At 43.0% G+C, this 25,905-nt stretch overlaps 1 protein-coding gene across 2 annotated transcripts in view; it reads left to right on the forward strand.

Annotated features, from left to right (window-relative positions):
- EBF2 (EBF transcription factor 2) overlaps positions 1 to 25,905 on the forward strand; it is a 213,612-nt gene that overhangs the window by 156,376 nt on the left and 31,331 nt on the right. For both annotated transcript variants that reach the window (XM_006114184.4, XM_014569061.3), the window contains exons 8-10: positions 11,751 to 11,868; positions 13,573 to 13,703; positions 14,716 to 14,842. In XM_006114184.4, coding sequence (XP_006114246.1) covers positions 11,751 to 11,868; positions 13,573 to 13,703; positions 14,716 to 14,842 — 376 coding nt within the window. The remainder of the gene's footprint in view (positions 1 to 11,750; positions 11,869 to 13,572; positions 13,704 to 14,715; positions 14,843 to 25,905) is intronic.

Consider the following 25,905-nt stretch of genomic DNA (forward strand, 5'->3'; position numbering starts at 1 on the left):
ACGCCTTTTTTCGAAAGTGCTCTTTCGAAAAAAGGCGTTCTTGAATGCAAACAGGGCGTTTTTGAAAGAGAGCATCCAGACTGCCTAGGTGCTTTCTTTTGAAAAAGCGGCTTGCTTTTTCGAAAGTACTGATTGCAGTCTAGACGCTCTTTTTCGAAAGAGGCTTTTTCGAAAGATACTTTCGAAAGAGGCTTGCAGTCTAGACGTAGCCTATGAGTGCATGGTGCATGGTCCTGCCATGAGTGCAGGGGTCTGGACTTCTTCTGGTTCTATGGTTCTGTGATTCTATGGCTAGGACTCTATTCTGACTCCTGTATATGCAACGCAAATTCTCAGTCAAGCTGCTCTGCTGCAGAATTTTTGCAGGGACAGCATTGTCTAGGTGGGAAAGTCAACAATGCCTATAAGAATAAGGATAGGGCTGTGAGACTGGCACTCATGTGCTAGACTCCTACCTGTGCATTTGAGTTGCTGAGTGGTCACAGCCAGGTCTCAATAAATATTCTGTGCCTCAGTTTCCCCGTCAATACAATATGAATGAAATGTGCTTGCTTATAAGATCTGTTGGAAGGTTTGGTTCATGGGTCAGTCCTGCCGTTCTTACATGAATAATCCAATTGATGTTGGCAAGGTTACTCATATGAGGAAGGGTGGCAGGACTGCATAAAGTGCTTTAAAGATGAAGGGGCAGGTGGAAAAGAGCATTTTAAAAATCTGACCACTAATGTTGGTGCCCAGAATGAAAGCTAATGGGTTCTGAACACTCCAACATATTGAATCATGGGTGGTTAGGGTTGGAAAAGACTCAATATCTATTCCATACAGCACGAGATATATGGCACACAGAGAGCCACAAAAGCACTAAACATTTCCATTGGTGGCATACAATGGCCATCATCATTAAAGGCTTCATGCACCAAAAATTATTGCGAGTTGGTGGTTGAAATTTTTTCATCAAAATACTTTTGGACAGAAAATGGCTTTATCTGATAAAGTAAAAATGTTCACAAAAAGGATCGTTGTCAAAAACTTTCAGGTTTTCAGTAAAAACCTGAAAAATGAACATTCCAGTTGCCAAAAACAAACACAACAAAAGTTTTCAAGTTGCAAACCTCAAAAAAATCACCGAAAAATGTAAAGACCAAAACAAAACAAAATATAACCCCCACTTGTTCATTTTTTTAAAAACTTTTTTAGTGGGAAAAAATAGTTATTTGTAAATAGACTAATTATCATTCAAGGGGTTCAGATAATTCATCGTTATCGCCCCATCTAAATTTAGGGAATGCTCATGATATCTTGGATACAACACTCTGTTAACTTTCAGCAAATGAACCTTGGCTTTTTAATGGCAACCCCATCAGCAAAGGAACATAGATTGTTATTTTGATCCCAGATGTTGCCTGCCAAAATTCCAAAGAAAAATCTGAGACAGGAAGAAAAATCATCTCATGACTCGTAAATGGAGCCAGCAAGTACGAAGACTGACCAAGAGAAAATGATTTTGGATTGTAGTGAAATGAAACTGTAGGGAATTGTCTTTTTGTCCTGTGTTTTGTACAGGGCTTAGAACAATAGGTGATCCTGGGCAGAAATTGGGGCTGTTAGACAGTACTGCAATAAAAAAATTGAAATACATAAGAATGAGGAGTCCTGTGGAACCTTAAAGACTAACAAATTTATTTGGACATCGGCTTTCTTGGGCTGGAACCTACTTTTTCAGATGCATCTGATGAAGTGAGTTCCAACCCGTGAAGGCAGTTGCTCAAATAAATGTGTTCGTTTTTAAGGGCATGTGTAGACTACATTTTTTTCGAAAGGAGATCTGCAAATTCAGTGCTAATTTGAATATCTTCTTCTGATTGCATTTTCAAAAGCGGGTCTTTCGAAAGTGAACGTAGTCTGGATGCAGTTTTTTCAGAAAAAAACCCTTTTTCGAAGAACCTCATAAACCTCGTTTTTTAAAAAAGGGCTTTTTTCCCGAAACCCTCCTCTCCCTCCTCCCCCGTGTCCAGACTACTTTCACTTTTGAAAGACCCACTTTCAAAAATGCGATCGGAAGATGATATGCAAATTAGTGCCGAATTTGCATATCTCCTTTTGAAAAAACCCATAGTCTAGATGTGCCTTAAGGTTCCACAGGACTCCTTGTTGCTCATAAATCAATTATAATATTGGTTAGAGGCATCCCCAGAATGAAACTCTGGCTCCCAGAACACCTCCGTTTTAGAGAGGTTCAAATCTAGTTTCAGTGTTTACCGCATTGCCACATCTCTACGGTAGGTGAAACCAAACTCCTGGGTTTGCACTATGCCCTGAACTGTGGAAGAGTTTGGATCTGTATCCAGATTTTCTGGCTGAGGCCAATCTTCAGCCATCAGCCTTGTTCCCAGTGTGATTCTCTTGCCTCAGATTCCAAGGTGCTGATGTTATGGAGCCCGGATGAATTTAAATTTCCAGCTGAACATGCAACAAGGAGACTGAAATCAGCCTTAGTCATTCATATGGTTACCAACGGAATGCCGCCTGGCATGCCTCGCACACATGCCTCTGTTGCTTTTGAACTGCGTACCAAAATCAGCAGCTTATTGGAGAAGAAAATGAGCTGGGATGGACTCCTTCTCCTTCTGGTTTTCTACCTTGCTGCATGCCAAGCCTGAAAACGGAAGCCAAATGAAATTCTCTAGTTTTGTTTCATAGAGCTGATTTGAACTCTCTCTGCTCTCTCTCTCTGTACAGGTTTAGACCCTTAGAGTCACTCTTAAATCTCGAGGGTTAAACCCAAAACTTTGTCAAGAGACTCACTCACACACCCCTGGTTTCCCTAGTTCTGTCTCAACACCATGATGCTAGCATGACTTGAGTCCAAAATAATGGCAACATCTTGTTTATTTCAGTGAGAGCAGGATCTTAGTCCAGATTTGCTCAGAAACGTTCATGAGCTTCCAGACGAGCCAGGGCTTAGTTCCCAGTTTGTCAACGAGACTGAAATTTAGGTGACTTCAAGGACAAGGAAAATGTTGTGAACAGCTCAATATCAGTGTGAATAAGTTCCATGAGGGTTAGGTAAAGATAGAAAATGAATGTAGGAAATGATTTCCTTATGAGCAGTGCGGTGGGTAGGGTGCAAAGAGCATTTGGATGGGAATTCTCATCTTCTAGCTCCACCTAATTCTTTTCTCATTTTAATTTGTGCAAACACCTGTTTTATCTGCCTTGGCATCAGACAGACGCTGCCGGCACGCCTCCACGGTGTCAAAAGTTTAAACTTGCGAGTCGTTCCAAAATATTGGTTGTGCTCTCACACTCCAAACACATGTTCATTTTAATTCCACTTGGTAGGCTTTACATCAACAAAGGTATGAATGTGACATTTTAAAAAAAAAATAGGTTAGAAAGGACAGCTGTCAATCCTAGAAATGCGAGACCATCATAATTGTGTAAAGAAGAGTCGGACTCCGAGGCAAAAATAGAAACAAAGCTCTTCTATTGATTTTCATGATTTAATTCATTAAGTTTAATTTGTGGACAAGACCAAAAGAATTTCAATGGGTTTCTTTAGTATTATTAAATCCTGTGAAAACTTACGCAGGTACTTACCTTTACTTACATAAGTAAATTGACTTCAGGTTTGTCACTCATGTGATACATTGTGCATGAAAACCTGCTAGATGGCGAGTTTTATTCATTTACTTCTACAGGTTCAACCTCTCTAGTCTGGCACCCTCAGGTCCTGGCCAGTTTTGAACTAGAGAATTTTCCTGTCCACGGAAGGTCAATATTGTCTAAGTGCATTACCAACATTTCCAATGCTTTCTGGGCTGTTAGAGGAAATTTAGGGGTAAATTAGAGCTAAATAACAGCACTGATACCCAGGACTGGTGGCTGTAAACATACTTTATGGAACTGCCAGAAACTTTGCCATGCCTACGAAAAGTGGACATCCGGCTGATTCAGATCCAGCCTGACCATGGATGTTTCTGGACCAGGGAGTTCTGGGTCAACCTGTATTGTGATAGCACCTTCCAACCCCCATGCAGGGATTGGAGGCCCAATTTACTAGACAGTGTCAAAACAAAGAACAGAAACACAGACCCTTGCCCCACACTGACATGGTTAAGATTTGACCTAGTTTGCACTGGCCTTGGTTTCCTCTGAGGAGACTTTGTATGAACTTGGGTGCATTGCAAAGCATGAAGCACACTCGGGTTTTACTGTTAACACAAGTAAACATGATGTAGATGTTGCGCTATATGATTACCTTTTCCTGACATTTTCAAGCATAATTGGCTGGATTACTCATAACTTGGAAGAATCTCAAGGTAATGGTTATGATTAGAGATGAGTGTGAACCACAGAGCCTGGTCTTTAACTGGATCACCACCAAAGTTAAACTTTGGCTTATTTGTAGGAATGGTATGAGCCTTAGTGATTATATTGCACTGCTACATTAGACTTTTTTTTTTTTTTAAGAAAAAGTTCATTTATTTTGCACCTGTTTTTAAAAAAATAGAAAAACAAACAGGTTAAATTAACACTGAATTGTAAATGTAATGCATCTCCAGATGCCTACAGAGTGTGGGGGCTTTTTTTCAGGGGGAGGGCTGCTTTTTTGTTTCTTGTTTTTTAAGAATAGTTCTTCAGTTTTGAGAGCAACACCAGATGGTTTGTGATCTCATCAACTGTTTGAAATGTGCTTTGCTACCGAGCCGGAGCTTCAAAGACACAATGAAAATCACTTAACTTGTGGCCTTTTTGACCAATAATGGAGTCAGTTTTCTACTGTTGAGAAAAACCATCTATCTGAAAAATGAAATGGCTTGTGATTGTTTTATTTTAAAATATTTCCAACACACACAAACACCTTTCTTACATGCAACCTCATGGCTAAAGCAAGAGACAGAAACCAGGACCCCGCGTTCTGTTTCTTAATCTGCCCTTGACTTGAGTTTTGACCTTGAGCAAGTCAGAACATCTAGTATGCTCCTTTATTCATATGTAAATTAGGTGCAATAATCTTTCATGGGGGATGTCGTGAGGTTTAATTAATGTTTGTAAAGTGCTTGGCAACACTTGGATGAGGCATTAGAAGTGACCTACACTATTTACAAAACCAGAATTCAGGAGGTTCCGATGGTAGGAGATGCTCCGTTGGTGTGTGCAGGGGTAGGGAGGACCTCTTGGCTGACATACCAGGCACTAGACTGGAGACTTTGAGAACTGAAAGGATAAACCACTACGGTGTGTACAAAAGAGCCACGGTTCTGTAATCATGGCTGTAACAGATTTGCATCCTCTGTGGATTGGGCCCCGATGGGCGGAACCAGTAACATAGACTCACCAGAGGGCTGTGGCAAAGTAGGTTGAAACTTGGTCATAAAATGCGTCCCAAAGTATTTTTTCATTATAATAACCATGCACTCTGTGATGGTCATTTATAGCAGTGACTTGCCTCAAGTATTTGAAGTCACTTCCTCTAAACTAAAACTTGCGCAACTTTCAGAATTGGGGAATATTTTACCCAGCGCTGCAATGGGCAAGCTAGGCTAGTGAGTGGGCCGCATGATTGGCCCTCCTTCATCTCAGTGGGCTGCAAGATTATTGTTACCAAGATGGTCTCCTGGGGGAGGGTAGTTGTGCTCACTACGCTTGTGTCCATAGAATTTGCAGGGGGGAAGGGTGCCGATTGAACCGTAGCAGCGCTTTGATTGGATGCAGATGGAGCGCACAGCTCTCACAGTCAGTGTTGTATGCAATCAGCACGCACCTCACCTCATGGGCGCTGTCTTTATGGGCATGTCTCTTTAGTAGTACCAGTAGGAGGGAGGTAACAAAGTTTGTGGACGAAACCCAGCAAAATCTGGCAACGCTGCACATGGGCAACAGTAAACAAAATGCCTCATGAACCACACATTGATCCCGATGGCACTCTTGCGGCTTACGGCCCACATGCTGCCCACCACTGTCCAAATATTGGCCCCACAAGTTCTAGCCAACTCAACCCATCCGCACATTGATTAATGAAAATATTTGTCCTTTGAGATGAGATCCTCAATGGAGCTGAGCTGTTTACACGGGCTGAGGATCTGGCCTCGTTGTTGTATATTGGCAATTAGCGTTCACCCGTACTGGAAATGTGAGCTTAATACCCCCGCATCCATCAGCACCGTATTCTCAGAGGGCAATTCCCCCAAGAGCAGCATAGAAAACCATGATGCATGATTCCACTCCACTTAATGAGGCCTTCTCCCAGGGAACTTGATTGAAGTCCAACAATACTTAATGGTAATGACCGCTGCATAATGGGGGCGGGGGAGGGGACGGTAATTCTGTTGACTTGCACTGAGGCACTTCAGCTAAGATGCTTCAGCTGAGAGTCAGCACTAAAGCATTAGCCTCCTGTTGATTGGGAGTTCTCCTTGCTCCTGGATCATTCCGATCAAGCAGATCCTATAGCCCCATTGTTGTTCAGAAATGGGCAGGAAAGTATTAGCTCTCCCCACAGGCTCATCTGGAACAATCTGTAGCAAAAGCAGAGAGAAGGGCGAGTGCCTGCCCATGGCATTTGCAAGAAACCATGACATGCGTTTTCCTCGTCTCAGTGCTCCAGAGGAAGGAGGAAAGGGGCAAGACATAAAGTATATTCCTAGGGATATTGCTTCCTGAACCCCGAGTGGCTCAGTTCATCTCTGAGCATGTGAGAAAAGCTCACCTAGGCTCATAATTACTCCACAAATTCCAACATACTAGAACCCCAGGCACCAATATGCCCCCTGTTTTTTTATTTATGTGTGGAATAAATTTTGCTATATGCGCCAAGACATGTGCACCAGTGGAAACATGCTGCTGGCTACGGGCACGCTAATAATCATCTGGGTAACATCTGAATCTCTTCTGGGTGGCCACCCAAATGCACAGCTTACAGTGAATACTTCCGGGCACTCTTGTGCCCTTGAAATAAGGGCCAAGCAGCTAGTCCTCTGTGCCTTCATTGTGGGAGTGGGGGTCTAAATGTGAAAGTCCCACTGAAATCAATGGAAGTTTGTTGCAGAGGGAGGTAACTGGTATTTTTCTAATCACTGTTAAGCCCATCCCCTAGTTCAACTATACAGCAAACACAGTCCTGAAATCCTTAATTAAAGCATCTAGTCCTGACGTCTTTAATTAATCAAAACTCCCACTGGCATCAAAGGGAATCTTACCTGAGTAAAGATGGCATAGGAGGCTCATATGGGATAGCTTCCATCCAGATAGAAAATAATAATTAAAAAATCCACATAGTTATTCTTTTGGAAAAAGTAGAACTAACATGGTACCATGACTGACTGTACAATTAAAGGGAAAAGTGAATCAGGAATTTAATATTGTTTCCAGATGTCAAGTGCGATAAAGAATTTTTTCCTCACTTGGAATGGTAACAAGAATTGTTCTTTTAGGGGGCCTTTCCACAGTGCTGAGTAAGGATAACCAGTTACTGGTTAACTAGTACCTGGGTACAGCCTTGTGGGGATTGGAAGCTGCCCCTCCTTCGCACTTGGGGCTGCCAGATTGCTGCTCCTGGCCCCCAATAGGGGGGCTGGGAGGGGCAGCCAACAGTCCCAAGTGCAAGAGGGTCGGCACCGGCAGCTATGCATGCATGGGGGTGGAGGCAGGAGCAGGAACCCGCTTAATTGGTTATCCAGTTTAACTGGTTAATTGATTAACCAGGATTTTACATCCCTAGTGCTGAGATGTGCTGCATGTACATAAATGTACGTATGCGTGTGTATGCATGTGTAAATAGGTGTGTTTAGGGCTATTGAAGCAATGTATATTGTACATATGCAACATTGTACGCGTTGATATGAATATATACAATTTGGGGTGGAACACATTTGTATGTGTGCGTGAGCAGAGGCAGATTTAGTGAGCGTATGAAGGGGAGATCATTTTGTACCTACAGTGCTTTTCAGCTCAGGATCTTAAACCACTTGACAATAGCAGCTAGTTTTCCTAGCAACACATCTTCAGGATAGGTAAGAAATCCCTCTTCCTCACCTCCCCCATGTACATTGAAATCTCCACCCTGCTGACGAGGGGACTCAATTAGCGAGGACCCTCTCTTGCCAACGTCCAGCTGCTAGCGTCCCAGGTTTAAATCTCAAGACTGTTAATCAAAGCCATCTAGACAGCTCTTTGCTGTCAGAAGGGGGTAGCAAAGAGGTGGTCACTCACTCAGCTAGGCAGGTGAAGATTTGTAAATTAAAACCAGCATTTTGAATTGTGTTGGGAAGCAAAAGGGAGGCCAGGGCAGCCTGCAGAGCCCAGGTTGCATGTGCCAGACATGGTCCGTTCTCCGCAGTTGTGGAAACCGTAGCTTGGTCTGCAAGCAGAGAGCATTATAGTCACCCAGATGGGAAATGAGACTAGCACAGGGATGTAGTGAATGCAGGTTTGAATGTTGCAGGGGAATAATGAATTTATCACCGAGGCCAGTAAAGAGAATCCATCCTGACTAGCAATGCAAGCAAATCTTAAGAACGACTGCAAATCCCACTTATAAGACCGCAAATGGCTCTCCATTATTCCTGAGACAGCTTAGACGCAACTCTGTGAAGGATCTTGTGAACGTGTTGCCTTGTCCTTATTTATTCGAACGGTTCAGGTCTTCGTTTTCCTCTCAAACTATGGTTTGGGGAACCGGATGACTCCAGGAATCGGGATGCGGAATGTTTTGCTTCTACATAACTGGTTAAAATCAAGCCCAGGCCAGCCCTAACCCCAAAGGGCCAGAACGTAGCAAAGCCACAACAATGTTTGGCACCAACTGGTGATCCTAGTGGAGCCATCACAACCTGAATGGGCATAGCAGCCAAATCTCACCCATGGAGGTGGTTTTACCAGATCAGGAATCAGAGAGGTTGGCCCAGGAGTAGCAGAGGTAACTTGTCTGTACTGTGGATAAATCTGAGAACTTAAATCTCCAGGGAAGCCAGGCCGGCACCTTTCACCAGCACTCAATGCACATAAAGAAAACAAAGCTTGCCATGTTTTACGATCTCGGGAGAACAAGTGGTATTGATGGATAGGCATTGAGAGCGGCACGGGCAAAAATGCCTATAAATGGTTAACAAGGTAATGGTAAGAAATGTTGACCTTGATTTGTTTAGCTAAGATGTAAAGATTTTTGAAGGTCAAAGGTGTCCTTGTGTAGTGTTTTGGAGTCTAACTGTGTCTGACCCTCTAACATTAAGCTGCTGTGGCCTGTAGTTTGAAGAGTGAAGCAAACCAGGGGGAAAGGGAGAAGGGGGAGAGAACAGGAAATGGAGTGAGGTGTTTCAGGAAGTTGTCAGGAGTTGACTGATTGATTCCAGATGGAAAGGGTCACCCTCCGTGACCCAGGAAATACTCACTGGGGGAAAGCAGTTGTTGGCTTGTGAAAAGGGAGGGCCTGGGAGCTAGAGACTATGGTGGAATGCATGTTCTGCTTCCTTTTATTCTTAAGACATTGAATTTTAATCTTCTGTATAAAACAATTTGATTGTCCTCACTCGGCAAAGGTGGGGGGTGAGTGAAGCTATATCTGGAGCTCTAGTAAACTTTACTACCATCATCTGAAACACTCTTACTCTATACTATAGATTAAAAAGTGAACCAGGAGAACCCTAGCACAGAAAACACAAGCTGTCTTTTACTGAATTGCAGTAATGCCAAGTGATGGGCCCAAACCAGAACCAAGCTCCCAAAGCCTCCAAAACACTGAGCGAGGTCAGATCCAGACCTCAGGCTCCATCCCGTAGGTCCATGCTATCCAACCTGCTGCATCATGTAGGTCCAACCACTATAGTGATAACAAACTATCCACACTGTTCTGAAAATGTAAATAGTTTTATGAGCCAACTAGCCACACCACAGCCATACGTTGGACACCACGGCTGTAGGTGGCAATCTCTTGGCCCTCTGGTGGTGAACCCAAGAGGTGATAAAAGAAAACCACACACGAGAGGGGTCTGACAGGAATATTCCTATACATTGGAGGGGGCTTAGCAAGATTGCAATTTCTATCTGGAAGTTAGCACTTGTGTTTCAGGGCATCACTAGAATATTATAAATGTAATGTAGAGCATGAATATTCTCTTTTTATGTATAGTTCCTTAGCCACACACGTGTGATGTGTATGATAAAATTTGTGTGTATTAGTATATTAATCTATATAATGTGTGTGTATTCTGTGTGGATATATAACATTGTCTTTGTGTGTGGGTATTTGTGTATTTTATACATACATATATATATATATATGTGGGTGGGTGTATGTCTATATACATGTATGTGTATATATGGGGTATATTTTTGATTTACATTTGGTTACAATTTAAAATCTTGTCATAAATATTTCAGACACTGGAATGATTCAGGTCTATTCCCCCGTTGCCTTAGTGTGGTCTGTGCTGGCCAGTGAAAGATTAAAATTTATTTCCATTGTTTAATGGAAAATAATGAAGTGCATCTGACTGGGGTTTAACTATGTCATGCGGGAAATGTTCACTTTGGAACAGAGTCTCACTCCACCCAAATGTGCAATGATGAAATCAGTTGGCACACACCAAAGCAACACATTTTGTGACAGGAATGCATGAGAAGTATTAATGTACAGTATGACAAGAGCCTTTTGGAATGAATTAACCTTGTCGTAAAAAAAAGAGAGAGAGAGGGTGAGAGAGAGCGAGAGCATTCTTTAAACCAGCAAAATCCTGCAGGAGGGGCAAGGTTTCCCTGCTGTGTGCTGAATACAGTTCATCAACAATTAAAGCCTGAAATTCTCTTACTTAAAGCATGACAATTGCATCTTTGAAAATTCATACACACGCTCAGGAGTCAGTTCCTTAACAGCAAGCTGCGAAAGAGGGCAGCTCTGTCGAAGCCAATGTAGTCCTGCTAAGGCTATGGACTTCAAAGTTCTAATGAGATGCACGTTCGTCGGACTTGTTAAAATGAAGGGTTTCTTTTTTCAATAAATGTGGTTTAAAGACTCAAGTATCTCTGCGTTTAATAGATTTATAGCGGAGGACATTTTGTTTTAAAGAGAGATCTCCATGAGATTCAGTAACTAATACAATTATTTCCTCTAGGAATTTACTTGTGTCCTATTAGAACCCAGCGAGACTGGGCACAAAAGGGCAAGATTTTCAAAATCTGTGATTTTGAGAGCCACGATTTTTGCATGCCCAACCTGAGACACCTTAAAGGGGCCTGATTTGTATTGAAAGTGTCCACTTACGGAAAATGAGGCCTTACTACCCCTGGTTGCTAATGGAAGTTTCTGCTTAGCTCAGAGGATAGAGAGCAATGTTTTAGGAGCAGATGGTTGTAAGTTTGATTTCCTACGATGCACGTGTGTGCAGTATAGCAGATGGCAGTGCTTCTATACGTACATAGCAGAGGGCATGTTATTTGGATGCTCCGCAGTCTGCCCTCATTCTCTGTACCTACAGACCTCTATGCTACAATGCATGACAGAAAACGAAACCTGAGATTGTCTCTAATCACTGGTTCATTATGTCATGTACATTGCGGATAGCATATGGCCCTTCGGATGCCATGTTAAACAGACTGAAGGCACAGGATAGAAGCGGAAAATACTCCTCTGCCCCAGTGGGAAATAAACAATTATATTTTAAAACTAGAACAAGGATTTTCATGCAGTATAATAATAAATACATCAAAAAGCTGAATACTGAAACAAATAACTTTCCTGCTTTTTTCCCTAGGTTGTGTTATCAACAACAGTGAATGTTGATGGGCATGTCTTGGCAGTGTCTGACAACATGTTTGTTCATAACAACTCTAAACATGGACGGAGAGCAAGGAGACTTGACCCCTCAGAAGGTTTGGAACTTTGTCTAGAATACGGTACACAATGAACACAAACAGCCACACTTTGCATTTGGATTTTTTGGTGGGCGTGGAGAACCCCAGGGCCTTTTTAGAAGGAAGATGAACCAAAAAAATAAAAATAAAAATGCAGAATAGGGTCCTTCTACCTCTAAGAGATTGACTCTCCAAGACGATCAGTTAGTTTGTTAACGCTTCTGCAGAGTTTTTTCTCTTCACAGTGCTGCATAATTAGCCAAGAATTTCAGACTTATTGCTCAGCTGGCCTAGACTTGATTTCAGGCAAATTAAGCAACATGACATCTTACTTAAACAGACACATTGCAGTGCAAGATGTGTATGAAAAAGTGTCAGTGGTTCCCTAAAACAAACTGTGTGCAAAGCATAACAACGCGCAGAAGGAAACTGACACTAATTGATTTTAGTTTGTTTGGCTAAGCAGGAACTGCCGTCATCTATGGACTGGTTCTTGGGGTATATTAAAGCAATTACCAATACCTGTATCTGTTAAGCTTCAACGTGGGTAAACCCCGCCTTGCTCTCCGTCTGCCCCTTTCACAAACTGCACTTCTGCAGTACAAGCACCACTTAAAACAATTTTAAAATCCTATCTCTGTCTCTCCCTGCTTCTCCAATCTCCCTGCAGCCTGTGAAAGAGAGAAGAGGTTGTGATGTTAGTAGAAGAGACAAGCAAGGCTATTATTTCATTACACTGTTTTGTTACCCCCTTTTAAAATGTGCCCTGTATCAACCTAAAGAAGAATTAATGAACTGGAAGAAAATGATTGAATCAGTAAAGAATTCAGAGTGGTGTTAATTCCCCCCCAGCGGGCAGTGAAATGGTAGAAGGAAAATCCCAGGATTCCAAGCCTAGGAAGCCATCCAGTTTTTCCTTGACTGATTGGATGTGATTGACTGGCTGTTCAAAGGAGTCTCATGTTTTTGGAGCCCTGCCAAAGTTCCCCTCCACCTCTGACCCTGTCAACATTGGGAATGGAGTGATGGATTGACTTTGGTTATGGCCTGGAAACCATATTGGGTTCCTGATGGGATGTATAGTCCAGAGGCCTTGAACATATGGAAAAGAGCAGAAAAAAAATCTATTCCATAAAGTCACAACATTATTAGATATTGTCTCTTGATAGGAACTGGAGGAAATGCAAGATATTTCCATCTCTCTTTATCCCATTGATAAACAGAGTAAATCGTAACACATCCCACCTACAACCTGCTTTTTTCACTCTTCTGTAATCATATGCTAATGAGTGTTTTTAAAACAGCCTTTGCACAATCACTTAAGTGTTTCACTTTTACACCCACTACAGTTGGCCTATTAGGCTTTAATGACACAATGTTAAGTGCAATAAACAGGGGAGCAATTAACACTACCAAGGCCGAGAACAAAATTATTTTATTTTATGCGGAGTTCCTTGGAATGGCAAAGGGCCTGCATGGGTGAACGAATTGAGGGTTGTGTCCTAGCTGTGGCAACACTGGTGAGACAAGCCAGCAATCCAGCTGCAGCAATGCAAGCCCCGTAAATTGGACAGGCAAAGCTGCAATAAGACACAATTTGCACCAGTGCAGTTTCTTTGGGCAAATAACAAGTGTTGCCTATCCACGCCAGTCCTGACCTAGGCTCCAAAACCAATTGTAAGAAAACTAACCTGTTATCTTTTTGTTTGCTTGCTTGTTTAGCCACACCATGCATCAAAGCTATTAGCCCAAGTGAAGGCTGGACTACAGGGGGAGCGATGGTGATCATTATAGGAGACAATTTCTTCGATGGGCTACAAGTTGTATTTGGGACCATGCTTGTATGGAGTGAGGTAGGCAAAAATGACTTACTATTGCATAGCCAAAGACAGATATTGCTGGTACTGGTTGGACCTCCCTGCTTTGGCACCCTCGGGACCTGACCTGTCCCGAACGAGGGAGTTTGCTGGACCAGGGGAGGTCAATTTCAGCCCTTCGACTCCTGGTATCTTGGCTCTTCACGGTGGGCCACCAGCCTTTTAGCTAACCTCCCTTCATGGTCACCAGGCCCTGGTGCTCACTGGCCCAGACTGCTGGGCTCCACTGACAGTCCTGGCTGCCAGGTTCCCAGCCACTGGATGCCCATCTGGCTCCCGCTCCCATCCGGCTGGGGCTCTCTGGTCCAGGGATTCTCTGTTCCGGCAACATCCCTGGTCCATCAGAATGGCAAGCAGCCAGATGTTGCTGAACCACAGAGCCCCAGACCACAGGGGTTCAACCTGCATAGAGAAGGTAAATTGGGAACTACTATGCACCCCTTATCATAATAATACAAGAACTAGGGGACAGTCCATGGCATTGAAAGACAGTTACTTTAAAACTGATTAAAGGAAAGGCTTTTTCACCCAACACTTGGCTAGCCTGTGGAACTCTTTGCCATGTTATCTCATGATGTACATGCACTTTTAGTCAGATTCCAAAAAGGTCTCGATGCTTACGTGGAAGAATATCCAGAATTAAAGGGAGGACTAAAAGAAAATGCAGGAGTTTGGGAAAGGAAACAAACCTTCATGTTTCAGGGCATAAATCAACAATTCATTAACGGGGGCTGGGAAGACACTTCCCTTGGAATCAATTTATCCTGTAAGTGGCCTTCTGCAGGATTTCTTGTACTTGCTTCGGAAGAGCTGGCGCTTCACGTGATTGGATGCAAGGTGCTGGAGTAGACAGACCGCTGGTCTGAGCAGCTCTGGCAATACCTAGGAAGTCATAAACAGTTGTATCTGCATGAAAAACAACCAAGGGCCAATGGGGGAAACCTCAGACATCCCATGTATGACATGCTTCTCTCTTGTTATTTCCCAGCTGATCACACCTCATGCCATTCGAGTCCAGACACCCCCTCGTCACATTCCTGGTGTAGTTGAAGTCACACTCTCGTATAAATCCAAACAGTTCTGCAAAGGAGCCCCGGGCAGGTTTATTTACACTGGTAGGTGAACGTGATTTACTGGGGTGGGCTGGAACAGGAGTGTCTCTTCCTCTCACTCTTTTTTAAATACTTGCCACATGCCATTTGAAAACTGTTCTGCTATTTGCAGCATTTGGAAGTTTAATGAGAGAGCTTCATCATTGTGTAGAGGTTGTAAGGGACTGTTACTCCACATGTTAATATATTTTGCAGCTTAAAGCTCATGCTGATACAGTATGGCTCTCTCTCTAGATATATTCAGTGTACAGTAACTTGAGATCATTGCTCTGCATCCTGGAAGATGTTTTATTTATAATGGGTATTTATTTTACATTTCTCTCTCAGTGGGGGTAACCTCTTGTTTTCAGGAAGGCCCCTAAGGATAGGCAGAATGCCTTGTGTCTAAAGAAGCCAATGAGCTGAGTGCAAAATGAATTTTGATGGTTTTAATTTTTAAATGGACATTGCCAGTTTATTTTGTGGCCAACATTTACACACACACACACACACACACACACACTCTCTCTCTCTCTCTATAACTTTAGAAAGAGAAACCAAAGCAGCTAAACAACTAAAGAAGAAAAGAATCTTCTTTTGTTATCAGTATGCCAATCAAGCGGCAGCCTGTTTTAGAATATATTAATGTATTTATTTATTTAGATTGGAGATAAATTAGATAATTAATGAGAAAGAGAGAGGGCCAATTCTGATCTTGCCCCTGAATAACCTCACTAACCGTGGATTTATACCAGTGCTTGTGAGATAAGACTCCGGCCATAATTTTTAGTAAGCAAATTCCTGTCAAAAAGACTGCTTTGATTTACCTAGCTCTGTGCAAGGATAAATCGGAGCCCTCAATAGGTTGAGCACAACTTCTTTAACTAGCAGCTAACTAAATGGACCACAAGTGACTGAGATCTCCAATCTACATGAAAATGTAATTGTATTGTACAGAGACTAGATTGAAAAAATCCATAAGGGACCCTGACCTAGCAACCCTTATGCAAATGAGCTTTCTCATGGATTTCACTTGCCAAGGGGTTGCAGGACCAGGGTTGTGTCTGATATAAAATTTACAAGGGGAGAATCTGTTAATTCTTGAGCATATCATGAGTCGGAGCCTGAAAATTCAAGTTCTTCTGTGGCTGTTCCTACTTGTTTAGGCCCCATTCCTGCAAAGATATGAATGCATGCATACTGGAAAATCCAATGGATTTGGGCTGCTCATGCATTTGTGTGTTTGCAGAATCAGGGCCTTGACAATGGAGAAATGCATAAAACAGAGCAATGTACGTCTATTATGGGAAAATTATTCTCCTTTTTGTAAGTCTGTATTTTATGAGCAGGGCTTATTTGTGCCATCTATAGAGGGTTGAAGTCAAACTATAATGCAGCTCTCTGACATGTTAATTAGTGTATTTACCAAAGAGGACATGAAGATGTACATGACAAATAGCAGAAGAGAGAGACGATAATATAATCTGCCTATTTTGCTCCTGTTATCAGCATGGAGATATCTGTTTGGATTCACTGAGGAGCGAGTGGGTGCTTACCACCATATGTTACACACTAGCACGTTAGCAGAAGATGCAGAGGTACATAAGCTGGTGTAAAATTAGACAACTTTTCAATCTATCTATCCAAGGACATGTAGTTCTCCCATCATCTTAGGCAAAATGATAAACACAGCCATTAAGGATAGATTCACCTGGTGTAATCAATTCCCCCAGGTCATTGCTGCTGCTAATAGCAGCAAAAACAACGTCCGAGCTATGAAAATAACATGTTTATTTTTCTCTCTCTGTGGCTGTGATATCATGAGTCTGTTTTGAAGAAATGCAAAGGGTTTAAAAAAAATTTCCATAGCTCTTTTTGTGCTCATACTGCTTTACAGATGTTACCTACTGCACCAATAAAATGCAGCCACTTCTTGGGTGGAGGATGGTGGCTGACGGTTACATACAATAATAGCGAGGGAAGGGTAATATAGCCAAACACAGGAAAGCCTCTCTTGTGGAAAGTAAAACAGCTAAAAATGTCTTTAATATGTCCTTGATGTTATAAGCATTCTGTGTAGGCGCTCAAATTTGTGTTGGAGAAAGTAGTCTCTGTGGAGGCAGATGGGTGGTTGGTCCATGAGGCAACCAATTAAAATGTGGTCCACACTGTGAAGAAGTGGAGAACCCTTTCTGTAAAGAGTGATAGAGATGCAGCCGTGTTAGTCTGGTGTAGCTGAAACAAATACTCTTTATGCTCATCTTCCATCAGGCAATTCTCCTAACAAACCCATAGGCCATAACACCAGCCCCAGAAGATTAAAGAGGGAGGAAGATGCAGATCGCCTCTTCTTATTATTATTTTTATGGTAGATTTTAAAAGCCCCACATAGAATCAGAATCCCAAGTGCTAGGCCTTTTGGCCCAGTTTTTTAAAGATACGTAAGTATCCTCCCCCTTGATTTGAATAGGAACAGGGTGTCTAAATGCTTTTACCTGTGAGAGCCTCAGGTAAAAGGTGCTAAGTGTCATGCAGAGTTAGAAGCACTGAATAGGTGGCTAAAGACAAATCATGAGTGTAATTATAATAATTAAATAATACTTAGAATCATAGAATCCCAGGGCTGGAAGAGGCCTCAGGAGATCATCAAGTCCAGCCCCCTGCCCAAAGCAGGACCAACCCAACTAAACCATCCCAGCCAGGGCTTTGTCAAGCCGAGACTTAAACACCTCTAGGGATGGAGTTTCTACCACCTCCCTAGGTAACTAATTTCAGTGCTTCCCCACCTTCCCAGGGAAATAGTTTTTCCTAATATCCAACCTAGACCTCCTCCACTGTAACTTAGTTTGGGGCACCAAACTAAATGACTTCTCGAGGTCCCTTCCAATCCTGTGATTCTATAATGATGATCATTTACATGTCTCACATTAGTCTGTATCTGCAAAAACAGAGAGGAGTTCTGTGGCACCAAAAAGACTAGCAGATTTATTAGGGCATAAACTTTCATGGGTCCAAACCACTTGTTATTGGCATGGAGACATCTGTTTAGAGTCACTGAGTAGCAGGTGGATGCTTGCTGCCATTTGTTACATCTCCATGCATCTGACCAAGTGGTTTTGACCCACAAACGCTTATGCCCAAACAGATCTGTTTAAGATGCCACAGGACTGCTCATTTGTTAAAGATAATTTATACTTTCATATTGCATACAAAGCTAGAGACCTCAACTAAACATAAGGTGCGTCTACACTGCAGGGCTTAACTCGAAATAAGCTATGAAAATTGAGTGACGTCAATTGCGTAGCTTATTTTGAAATAATTTATTTTGAAATAGGGAGCATCAACACAGCGCTTATTTTGAAATAGAGCACTCTTCTGCCAATGTCCCTTACTCCTCGTACAATTACAGGAGTTGGAGGTTACAGGGTTACAGGAGTCGGAGTAAGAAGTCCTCCAGCTTGACAGTATTTTGATACTATTTTGAAATAACTGCCTGCTGTGTAGACACAGACTAAGTTATTTTGGACTAGCGCTAGTTATTTCGAAATAGTGTTGCAGTATAGACGTACCCACAGGGATTCATTGTGCGTAGACATGCTGGATCCTGAAACAGATGAAAGGAAGTGTTATTACTCCAATTTTACAGCTGGGGAATTGAGACAGAGAGAGATTAAGTAATTTGCCCAGAGTCACACAGAGAGTCTGTGGCAAAGTGGGGAATTCAACCCAGGTGTTGTGAGTCCCAGCCCAGCGTTTTAACCACAAGACCATCTAGCTCTATTATAAAAAGGTGGAGACAGAAAAGAAATGATTTTGAAATACACGATTCCTCCTGATTAGAGTAAAGCTTTCGATATTTAACATACAAGCAGTACTGCCATGTTCCACCTGATGATGCTTTAGTTTTTGTATAAAATAGCCCCACTGACAAGTTGAAGAAGAAAGTGATATAAACTGTTATATACACGAATCAGAGACAAATTTCAAGGGTAAATCTCAATGCCACTGTGGTGCCGTTACGGTAGTGCATCTGCTCCCTGTAATGTATGTTCATAATAGGCTACTAAGAGAGTGCTCTATGTGAGCAAGTCTGTAGTTGAGGGTCTGTCAGCATTTCCACTCTTTGGTGCTATCACTCAGGGGGCTGCAATTCAGCCATCAAATTCCTCTCATCACCCACATTTGGTGTGTGGTTTCTTCCATACGGATTCCATTATGGAAACTTCGTACCGAATTGAATGGGATTGAGAGTTCTATGGAAAAGTCTTGACAAAGCTACTGAAATGGCTATTGCTATTTTCTGGAGTTTGTTGAACAGCCTTGTTGAATTTGATCTTGTGGATATGATTCCAGAACGTTTTCTGTTATAGATAAAGTGCGAGAGAGATAAAAAGCGTGTCTCTTCTTTTAATCAATGACAATGTAAAATGTCATTCTCTAGGACAAACCATTGATCTTTAATAGCGTGAAGTACAAAAAGGAGAAAGTCGCGAATAACGGTTACACACCCAGTTCTGAGTTCATAGACTCCTAGGGCTGGAAGAGACCTCAGGAGTAATCAAATCCAATCCCCTACCCAAAGCAGGACCAACCTGAACTAAATCATCCCAGCCAGGGCTTTGTCAAGTCGGGACTTAAAAACCTCTAGGGATGGAGATTCCACCACCTTCCTAAGGAACCCATCCCAGTGCTTCACCACTCTCCTTGGGAAATAGAATTTCCTAATATCCAACCTAGACCTCCAACACTATAACTTGAGACGATTGCTCCTTGTTCTGCCATCCATCACCGCTGAGAACAGCCTCTCTCCATGTTCTTTGGAACCTCCCTTTAGGTAGTTGAAGGCTGCTATCAAATCCCGCCCCCTCACTCTTCTCTTCTGCAGACTAAATAAACCCAAATCCCTCAGCCTCTCCTCATCGGTCATGTGCTCCAGCCCCCTCCTAATTTTGGTTGCCCTCCACTGGACCCTCTCCAATGCGTCCACATCAACCCTATAGTGAGTTCTGAGCGATCACCCTTTCCTTAGCTATTCTTGTTACAGGGAGCCATTTGTTCTTCACAGCAAATGGAGCCGTTGCTTCCCATTGTGCCTATAATGAGATGTAAGCCCAAATTCTTGACTTCAATGGAGCAGTGTTGATTTGTGTCAGGTGAGGATCTGGCTCCTCTTGGATCTTTAACTTCACCCCAGCTCTGCATGTAGTTTGATGCAGGGAAACTAACCTAGAAAATAGTGTGACAGAAAGATTTTAAGCAAAGTTTTTCCTCATCTGTAAAAATGCTCAGTGATGTAGTCTGATCGATGCAGTGTAAGAATAGGCTGGACAAACAGCTGCCAGAGGTAGTCTAGGTTTATTTGATCATGCCTCAGCACAGGGGGCTGGACTTTGATGACTTGTCGAGGTGTCTTCCAGCCCAGCATTTCACTGATCTGTGGGATATACTGCAGTCCCAAGGGACTTGGGTCGGGTTATATATGCCAGCTGCACACTGTAGAAACACAGGTGCTGGTTTTTAAGGTTTGCCCATTGGAATTGACAATGCCTCGTTATCCTCCTCTGAGAAGCAGGATGGAGCTGGAAACGAAACATGGAAAGAGCATGTGATTTGCATGGGGACAGCTGCTGTCCTTCATGAGCCTATGGGGCATATTCCAGAAAGGGGCACTAATAAATAATAATAATAATAGGATCTTAGGGAGTTGTCATAAATTAAAGGGTGATATAAGAGTTGGGGACACAGGGATCAGATTGGAGAAAAAGAAAGGTAGTGGTACTCTTTCAAGCTCCACCACAAAATACGCTCCACCCACATGATCTAACGGTAGATCATGCTGATGATCAATATATGCTTGATGGGCTCTAGTCACTTGGCTTTATTGTTGGGGGGGTCACAACACACCAATGGCCTCTGCTGAGCTCCTTAGTCTTGATTTCCCTTTTGTCAGACCTGGTCCAGAGGGCTTCATGAGCTTGGTTTCTCTTTGCAGAAGTTTATCAGCTACCCTTCTAGGCACTCCTAAATTCCTTGGATTTGCCCCCTTCTTGACAGGAGGGAAGGAAAATAGGTGGCATCTCCCAAGACAATTTGCTGGTGGTGTCAGAATGAGCTGTCACTCACAGTAGATTGTGCATATCACCCTCCCTCTCTTGTCTACATGATTTGATTGAGCCGCAAAGTAACAATGCTGCTACCATTTGGATACCATTGGGTATTTGAGTTTGCTTTTTCTGAGGCCTTGTCTCCAATTACTGGGAGATTGACGTTTCAGAGATCAATTTTCCAGGATTCTATTTAGTGGGTCTAATAAGGACCACCTCAATCAATTCCAATACTTCACCGGATTGCGAGGAGCAAGGGATATCGGTGGAGGAGTTTCTCCCATTGACCTCCCGCAGTGGAAATTCAACCTAAGGTATGTCGACACCAGCTATGCTATTCATGTAGCTGGAGTTGTGTATCTTAGGTTGACTTTTTCCCTTGGTATAATCCTGGCCTGAGAAGAGTTGGGCAGAGCTATTGTTTCAGATTCTGCAAATGCAGACAGATGGCACCCGTTGCATAAGTGGAAGATGTTTTATTTATAATGGTACAGCTACAGATTTAGGACTTGACTGTACACAAAGTTCTTCCTGGTTATCTGCAACTGTGGACATTCTTAATCCAGAATTAATCATCCAAAAAGGATTAAGCTAAACTGGGCAACTGCAGAATAGCAAGTCTGATAAATTTCCAAGTGTAGACAAGATCTTACTTTTATTTTCAATGAAAGTATATTCTGGAGAATAAGAGGCAGCATAAAAGAAGTACTGGTATGACATACCAGCAGAAGATCATGCCCTTGCACAAAAGCAACTACAGAAGTCTTCTGTGCATTTAGACCTCGTTCTATTATTGACTGTAAATGTTCTGTTATCAAACCAGTTACACCAGAGTGATGTGACTAGATTAGGTGCCAATTTGATTTGCTAACTAGCTTTTAACTCTTTTTACCCCATTGCCTTATGTCAATACACCATTTTTTTCTGTCCTTGAAAATTCAGCAGATGTTTAGTGTGTGAGACTTGGCTAGGGAGACCTGCCAAAGTGTTTTACCGCAACCACAGTGATCTGAAAGAGGGAGATTTCCTAAGACTTGTAGGCAAAATGCTCAAAAGTGACTCATGAGTCTCTGGATGGCATGATATTTAGCTACCTAATTTGGGACACCTGAAGAGCTCAGCACTGATCCTTCAAAAATCAAGACCCCTGAAAGCTTCTTCAGCTGTGCACTCCCAGTTGCTTTTCAAAATCTTGATCTATAATCCTTTGGAGTGGGCACTTGTAAATATCTTCTGTACCCTGAAGAGCCCATGGCATTTTTAAGGGTGGAGGTGGCAGTCTTGATGTCGTGTTTTAGTGTGGAGATTGATCCAAAATCTGCCCATGCACCCTGCAGCCTCTTTTGGAAGTGTTACCGGAAGTGTTCCCCTCAGATATTTCATCGGCGACTAGGGCAAGCAGCTTGGATGTTTTGGGCATGGCCTTTGTGATTGAAGACACGACATACATAATGTGTGTAAAATGGCTGCATCCTTCTCATGTCAGTTTTATATGATCTGGGACAGCGGTTCTCACACTGTGGGTTGGGACCCCTTTGAATGGGGTCGCCAGGGCTAGCTTAGACCTAACGCCTAGACCCCACTGTAAAGGGCAAAAGTCAAAGCCAAAGGGCTTCAGCCTTGGATGGCAAGGGTCAGGTTTAGGCTCCGCGGCCTGGGGTTGAAGGCTTTGAGCTTCAGCTTTGGCCTCCCCACCCAGAGCAGTGAGGCTCGGACTTTGCTCCCCACACCTGGAGCAGAGGAGCTGAAGCAGGGTCACGCTTTGGTCGTCCCCCCCGAAGTAATTTTTGTTGTCAGGAGGGCACAGTGCAGTGGCAGCTGAGGATTCCTGGTGTAGGAACACAATACAGATCCCATGGAAAACCAATAATTTTGGGTAGTAGCCTGTTCCTTTCCTTGAGTAATAGATTTGGCTATTCCTCATTAAATATACATATATATTTTTTTAAAAGCCTGTGTGTTTCACATCACTTTAGCTTAGTTCAAGATATACCTAAACTAGGGATATAATAGTGTAGTCAATTTAACCGATGAACTGATGAGCAAAAGTTTATCGGTTAATGCTATAGACTACATCGGGGTGGCCAACCCGTGGCTCACAAGCTGCATGCGGCTCTTCAAAGAAAAAATTGCGGTTCCTACTCTCACGGCTCATGGCTCTGAAAGGAGCAGCATGTTTCTGTCTGAGACAGACAGAGTCGCGGCATCCTGTGCAGACTTCAAAATGGCCACCTTCAAAATGGCTACCTTAAAAGGGCTATACCGGCTCTGCTCTTAAAAGGCTGGCAGCTAGGGCTTTTTTTTTTTCTCAACAACTTTTTTCCTTTGGCTCTTTGTGCTGTATCCACCACGATTTTGGCTCTTCATCTGTAACGGGTTGGCCACCCCTGGACTACATGCATTTCCCCCAACCCCCTCCAGCCAGTAAATTTTTTAGCAGGCTGGCCAGCAGCCCGGCTCAGTCTCGGCTTGTGCCAGGTCTGGGATCTACTCCTGCTCTGGCTCTACATTAAAAGTGTATTAGGAGATGAGGGGGAAGGCAATGCAGCTCAGTCCTGGCTCATGTCAGGCCCAGGCCCTACTTTCGCTGTGGCTCTTCATTTAAAGTGTAATAAGAGCTGGGCAGGCAGGCAGCCCAACTCTGTTCCAGCTCACGCCACGTTCGGACCTCAGGCCTCCCTGGACAGGAGCTGCTGCCACCCCACGCTGCTGCCTCTGTATCAGAAGAAGCAGCCGGTCCGTGAGGGAAGCTGGTTTTTAAACTGGCTCCCCTCATGGACCAGCTTCCACCTGGCACTCCACGCTGCTGCCTCTGATATAGAGGCAGCAGTGCAGAGTGGCAAGGATCTCCTCGGGAGTGGGGCTGAGCTCACGGGTTGCCAGTGCTGCCCCCAGGTACTATAGAATAGTCAAGTTACCGATAAGAATTCATGAGGTTACTCGACTATTCAATTAACTCATATTTAACATTCCTAACCCAAACTAGTAGACTCTCAAGCAGTAAGAGAGATGGCTCATAATGATGTATAGGCCCTTCAGAGAATTGTCACAAATTCTCAAGATTGGCAAAAAAAAAAAATCCCCCTTTTCTCAAATGGGATTTAGATTCTGTGGCAGTTGAAATGTGTATTATTAAACTCCTTAAGCAAACCTGAATGGTTCCCAGTGGAGAGCAAAGACATTCTAAGTATAGACAAGACTAAATTCTCTGGTCTGGGTTTTCTCTACTCAATTCCCTCTTGATTAGCTCCTGTAATATTTAAACTTCATGCCATGCCATAATTATTTAATAAAAAGTAAATATAAAATGTATCTCAGTGGGGAATATGACCTTTTACCTTCATGGTGTTATACCAAAGACAGACACAGATACGCGGAAAATCTGGAGCCAAGTAATATTCTGTGTCACTTTGATGGTTTCATTCTTCTAATGCAGTGGTTCCCAAACTTTTCAGTATCATGCCCCCCTTTCTGATTTTTGAAAAACCCTCACACTCCCCACCAAAAAAAGGAACTGAGCAGGGCAGCAAGACTTGATGGGGAGACTGGGTTACCTCGCGCCCCCCCCCCCCCCAGAATTTGGGAACCTATGTTCTAATGCCTGACTCTCTGATTCAGAAAGGTGCTAAGTACTGTTGGTAAAGGAATTCAGTGCTGGATAGTATTAAACCATTTCCGCTGTGCAGGTAGCACCATTTTCACAGGTACAAGTGGCACAAGAGAGTGGAAGCAGCTGCCACTGGTTGGTGAATCTGCCAGATGAGTTAAGGACACATTAATCTCGTGGGTCATTCAACGGAACAAGGCATTTTTAGCAAACTTCTCAGTCCTTGGTTGAGTAAGTTTCTCATTTAAATCCCATCTCCACCCTCAAGTAGTTTTTTCTTTCAAAAGCTAGATCCTTAATTTTATTAGCAAACCCTGTTTCCGAGACAGCCAAAGACTTTGGATTCTCAGGATATGTCTAGACAGCATCCCTCTGTCAGCAGAGGGATGCAGATTAAGCAAGTCGACATTGCAAATGAGTCAGGGATGTAAATATCTCATGCCTAATTTGCATAAAAATGGCCACCGTGTTTTGCCGACTCAGCACTTTATCTGCAAAAAGTGGAAGTCTAGAGGGGGATCTGTCGAGAAAGAAAGCCTTTTTCAACAGATCTCTTATGCCTCCTGCAAGGAGGTTTACAGGATCTGTCGAAAAAGGCTTTCTTTCTCGACAGATCCCCCTCTAGACTGCTGCTTTTTGCCGACAAAGTGCTGAGTCCGCAAAACGCGGCGGCCAGATTTATGAAAATTAAATGTGGGATATTTAAATTCCTGCCTCATTTGCCATGTCGACCTGCCTAATCTGCATCCCACTGCCAACAGAGCGATGCAATCTAGACATACCCTCAGAGATTTAGGGGGATCAGTGATTGTTCTTAATATCAAATTTGAAGGTGGGGAAACAGTGTTAAATTTTGGATCATCAAGGTTGGGACAGCTGGCATTTAGATAAACAAGGTTTCATAGGAGGCCTATTTCCCCACACAAAGGCTATGTCTACTCGACAGGGGTTTGCCGGCAGAGAGTATGCTAATGAATGTTTCATTAGCATACTCTCTGCCGGCAAAACCCTGTAGTGTAGACATAGCCAAAGTGTCTCAACAAGAATTACCACTTTGTAGTCTTCAGTTTTCAGAAGTAGCTCATGATTTTGTGGGGCATTTTTTTTGAATTCCTGACTTGAGACACCTAAAAGGAGTTGATTTTCCAGAACATACTTAGCACCCACTCTCTGAAAGTCACCCAGTAGAGGCCTTAGAGTTGGCATCCAAACTCACCTCTAGCTTTTGATAGTTTGGGCTGCAATGCTTTGTCTTTCAATTGACAACCACAAAGCATTTAATGGGCATCGGCTCAAGTGTTAGGATACTGACTAGTGCAGAAGGATAGACATAGGAAGGTGTTGAAGTGGGGAATGAGAAACCAGATCAGGAATGT

The sequence above is a fragment of the Pelodiscus sinensis genome, chromosome 28 (genome assembly GCF_049634645.1).
Source record: "Pelodiscus sinensis isolate JC-2024 chromosome 28, ASM4963464v1, whole genome shotgun sequence".
NCBI lineage: Eukaryota > Metazoa > Chordata > Testudines > Trionychidae > Pelodiscus > Pelodiscus sinensis.